The sequence below is a fragment of the Gadus chalcogrammus genome, chromosome 3 (genome assembly GCF_026213295.1).
Source record: "Gadus chalcogrammus isolate NIFS_2021 chromosome 3, NIFS_Gcha_1.0, whole genome shotgun sequence".
Classification (NCBI taxonomy): Eukaryota; Metazoa; Chordata; class Actinopteri; order Gadiformes; family Gadidae; genus Gadus; species Gadus chalcogrammus.
The window spans coordinates 9,236,984-9,241,983 of record NC_079414.1 but is presented as its reverse complement, the minus strand read 5'-3'; the positions used below and the strand labels follow the sequence as shown (position 1 = coordinate 9,241,983).

The 5,000-nt window shown below is 53.0% G+C and overlaps 1 protein-coding gene across 1 annotated transcript in view; it reads left to right on the top strand.

Moving 5' to 3' along the window:
• Positions 1–412: 412 nt before the first annotated feature.
• The window catches only part of gpr179 (G protein-coupled receptor 179), a 15,522-nt gene continuing 10,934 nt past the window's right edge, over positions 413–5,000 (top strand). Inside the window, exons 1-3 of the mRNA XM_056585385.1 lie at positions 413–1,071; positions 1,109–1,378; positions 2,186–2,294. Of these exons, the coding sequence (XP_056441360.1) occupies positions 413–1,071; positions 1,109–1,378; positions 2,186–2,294 (1,038 nt within the window). The remainder of the gene's footprint in view (positions 1,072–1,108; positions 1,379–2,185; positions 2,295–5,000) is intronic.

Genomic DNA, 5,000 nt, shown 5'->3' with positions numbered 1-5,000 from the left:
GGCTGACCAGGAGACGCCGAGACGTCTGCGAGAGGATTTTTATGCGCTAAAGGCGTATCTTTTCCTTGTGAAACCAACACGCAGGATTAATTGCATGTGAGTGTGTTTGTGTGAGTCTGTTTGTTATTGGATCTGAGTGCGGAGAGTTTGTGTGTGTGTGCGTTTGTGTGTGTGTGGGGGTATTTGTGTTTGGTCCTGAGAGCGGAGCGTTTGTGAGCGGGCTGCAGACTGCCACACACCTCTGCTGCTGCAGCCGCGCGAAGACCACAGAGGAGATGGGCAGACCCTGACCGGCGGGTTCCTCAGCCGCGCCGATGGAGTCATGTGGACATGTCTACCAGTGTTTCTCCCCTAGTGGATATCTAATGCCCAGCCCCCCCGCCCCGCCGCCCCCAACGGACTGAGTGACAGCATGACCCCCGCCACGCTCCTCCTCCTCCTGCCTGCCCTCCTCCTCCTCAGACTCTCCGGCCACCTCACCTCAGGGGCCGCCCTGGGGGAGGGGGGGTTCCAGAACCAGACCCTGCCGGACTTCTCGCTAAACGGCACCGGGACGGTGGCGGACCCCCTCGCCGCCACCGCGGACCCCCCCGGCTCCGAGCGGCCCGCCCCGGAGGAGCCGGACGGCGGGTCGGCAGCGGCGGAGAGCTTCCTGTACAGCGGGGACCGGGCGGCCCTGGCGCTGGGGGGCTGCTCCCGGAGCTACCGGCCGGGCGCCCGCAACCCCGCCCTGCCGGGGGGGTCCTACGGGCCGCTGGGCGCCGCCGCCGACGGGCTGGCCAACACAGCCAACTTCCTGAACCTGGTGTTCCAGGCCAGCGACCTGCGGGAGGCCACCCTGGAGGAGGACATGGAGTGGTACCACGCCCTGGCCCGGGCGCTGCTGGAGGACACGCCCCTCGTCCAGCGCGCGCTGCTCACCTTCGACGCCGAGCCGGCGGCTGAGCCGGCGGCCAAGGCCGCCACGCCGCGCCTGGTGCTGGTCGCCCTGCGGGGGCCGGGCCTCAAGGTCCCGGCCATCCTGCTCCAGGACCTGACCAAGGCCTGGGAGACCCTGCACCCCCCCGGCCCCCCCGCCGGCCCCGCCCCCGGCTCTGGCCCCGACTTGGGACGACGGCTGGTTCTCCGACCTCAAGTTTCCGGGCGTGGGGGCGCGGGCGCTGGGGGCGCTGTCTAAGCGGGTGCTCTTCAACGACCTGGCCACCCTGGACACGCCCAAGTGGAAGCGGGGCGACGGCTACGTGGCCAATCGCAGCGGGGTGCGCTGGGCCGACTCCCCCTTCCTGGAGTGCAAGGACGGCCGCTTCCTGCCAGCATGGCTGCTAACGCTCTCCACTTCCTTCTACGGCCTCAAACCCGACCTGACCCCCGAGTTCAGGTCTGGTTCCGTCAACAACACACTGCACAACCACACACTGCACAACAACACACTGCACAACAACACATTACACACAACACAACACAACACAACTACCTTTTAACACTGTTTCTAGTGTTTCAAAGGTTCTATGGTTGTATAGTTCGATGATTTTAGGTTCTATGGTCTATGTTCAAGGTCTTATGGTTCTATGGTTTCTGTGGTTTTATCGTTCAATGATTTTAGGGTCTGAGTTCTATGTTCGAGGTCCTACGGTTCTAGATTCTAAGTTGGTATGTCTCTATGGTTCTATGGTATAAAATTCTCGTGTCTATGTTCGATGTTCTAAGGTTTTACATTCTAAGGTTCAATCAGTGCGGTTCTATAATTTTAGAGTCATATGGTTGTTCTAAGGTCCTAGGTAACTCTCTAACCAACAAACATGGCAACAACAAACGCTATAGCATTTAGAACCATGGATCCCCCATTATCCAATCATATCTCTGATCTCCTCTTCCAATAGCTTTTGCTCCTCTTGGAGTTTGTTGAGTAAGAGCTGTAATTGGACAAGGTATGCTGGAGAGAACCTGACATTTAAAAGACAGACCTGCTGCTTCCTCAGAATTAACATCAACTCGGCCTTACAGTGGTCTGATCCTTTCAATGCAGCTTTAATTGTAAACGTGTGTGTGTGTGTGTGTGTGTGTGTGTGTGTGTGTGTGTGTGTGTGTGTGTGTGTGTGGTGTGTGTGTGTGTGTGTGTGTGTGTGTGTGTGTGTGTGTGTGTGTGTGTGTGTGTGTGTGTGTGTGTGTGTGTGTGTGTGTCCAGGGGTGTGATCCGTGTGGACGTGGACATCCAGAGCATCGACGTGGACCAGTGTGCAGTGGGAGAAGGCTGGTTCTCTGACACACATCAGTGCAACCGCACCTCCATGGAGGTAAGACCCAGTCCCCCCACCCCTCTACCAGGACCCCCAACAGCACCACTCTGGGCTCGTTGAGTCTGGTGTTGGCAGTGGGGCCATCCCTGCTCCTCCAGCTACAGTAGTCCTCATGTCCTCACCTATCTCTCCCTATGGGGGTTACTCAAGAGTGAGGTCCACTGTGTTCCATGTCAACCTAGATGGTTTCCTATGATCAGAGAAGAGATAGGACTGAAGCAGAAGCGATCAAGAAAGTCACCTGGTAAGGTTCTGGTGGTGTTGTACCTCTGACCCCCAGCTGTTATTTGATGTGTCTCAAGTCTCAAGGATATAAGTGTCTGCTGAATAGTAAATGACTCCTGCAGGTTCTGCCTGTGGGACTCTTGTTTCCTCCAAGTTGGTTTCTCTGACCGGTCGGACTGGCCTCCTGCAGGTCAGACTGAACGTCAACTCAGCAGGGCTTTTCAAACTGAGCCACCAAAACCAAAAAGGCCCCAAAACATCTCTGCTGCCAAAAGTTATGTCGGTCCAAGTCTGGAATACAGAGCTGGGCTGCACGCCTTCAGAAAGCCAAAACTGTACCCTACCCTTAATGACAATGTTCACCCCTTTTTTTTTTACATGTTAGAATGAAGTGGACTTACCACTGCAGGCATAGGGGCAGTACACCCTTATGAAAAGAAGATTGCAATAATTGACTTAGCTTAAGTAATAAACTACAAATTCTTAGAAAGAGTCTCTTAAACAGGCATCTAGAACTTGATTTGAAACCCTGAACTGGGCATATTCATATTTCATATATATGTTTTTCTTTCTCCAGTTTTTTCCTTAAAGGTCCCATGACATGAAAATCTCACTTTATGAGGTTTTCTAACATAAATATGAGTTCCCCTAGCCTGCCTATGGTCCCCCAATGGCTAAAAAACGGAGGCTCAAGCGCACTGATTTGGAATGTCTTTATTTATGTCGTCATTAAGCATCTAAGCTCCTCCCCTTACTCTGCCTGGCCCGCCCAGAGACGTTGGCCCGCCAATGAGACACGACCGTGCACACATGTGTGTGTGTGAATACACACACAGTAACGCAAGTGTTTCTTGTCGGTTCTTTGACATCTCTTGTATTTCCACAACGAGACTGTAGTGGGGGTTATCTGAGCCATGGTTGAGAAGGAATTGGAGGAAAGGAACTTTGGCTTTGACTCGCTGAAGTACATGAACTGCGACATGCCGCCGGTTGCCGCGAGGCACCATCGCCCGGCAGCGGGCAGCCGGCAGCGCGCGGTTCAGTCGACTTCAGGTTGATGTGAAAGTGGAAGAACCAGAGACGTCGCAGGACCCGACAAAGTCGTTTGTGATTCATAATATCGTCTGGAGGCGCACACAGCTTTTGGCTATAGATATCTATGTATTATATGATATTATTTAGATATAGAGCTCCAGGACTGTAACGCAAGTGTTGTACACTTCCTTGTTATTTGGATAACCGTTCTGCTATTGGTGTTATTGCGCATAACACGTCGGACTCTCGTCTCTGGTATTTCTACAACGAGACTCGTAGTGGGGGTTATCTCAGCCAAGGTTGAGAATGAATTGGGGGGAAGGAACTTTGGCTTTGACTCCCTCAAGAACATGAACCACGACATGGAGGAGAAAGGGATTGTTGGCGGCGAATGTCTCCCGCTTGAGCCCCGCTGAGGGACCACCGCCGGAGGCGGAGGTGCCTAAGCGCTGCCCGGCAACAATCCCTTTCTCCTCCTTGTCGCGGTTCAGTCCTATTCACATTGATGTGGACGTGGAATAACCAGGAACGTCGGAGAACCAACGGCGGTCATTTGAGATTCATAATATCTGCTCACACAGCTTTTGGCCGTGATAATATATATTATATGATATAGATATCTATGTAGGCTATATGATAATATTTAGATATAGAGCTCCAGGACTCCTGTGCGCTCTAGAATATTAAAAGGCTAAAGGCTGTGTGCGCCTCGCCATTGCGATACATCCACTGTAAACAGAGCGCATGGTACCGTTGCTGCAAGCTGCTCAGGGCAACACCCCCACCCTCCTCCTCGACCCGCCTCACTGCTCCTCATTTGCATTATAGCTACAGACGCCAAAACAGCGCATTTGGGGGGAGCTCAATGTGCGACTGGCTTGGAGTGGCTGTAACTCTGCACCACGGCTGAATTTCGGGAACGTCTTTGAATACTGTGTTAGTTGCCCACTAATACCTATATTAAAGAATACATAAAATAGCATGTCATGGGACCTTTAAAGGGGAACTGGCCCCCCCGGCCCTCACTCAGAGCCCCATTGAGTCCATGTAGGAGCTGACATAGAAACATAGAAACTGTTTATATGCCAGGCAGTAAGGAAAGCGTGGACCAACGTAAGCTGACTCGAAGTTATCTCTGGTCAGAGATAACGCTGCCCAGATGCAATAGAGATAAATTGTACCTTAGGAAATAACACATGGCTTTGACCTGGCAATAACTTTGAGAAAGAGTGAGGCGCTTGAAGGTTTGAAGGTCTTCTGGACCCTTGTAGTGAAACATCTGCTCAGAGCCCTGATTCTTTTCTGAGTTTCAGGACTAGACCATGGTGGTTGAGAGCAGCATTTACCCTCGTCTCCCCCAAGGGTCTAGTGGTCCCGGTCTTGACATGGTCCAGGGTTTGTCCAGGGGGACATCACCACAACACTTCGCCAGACACCGTCACA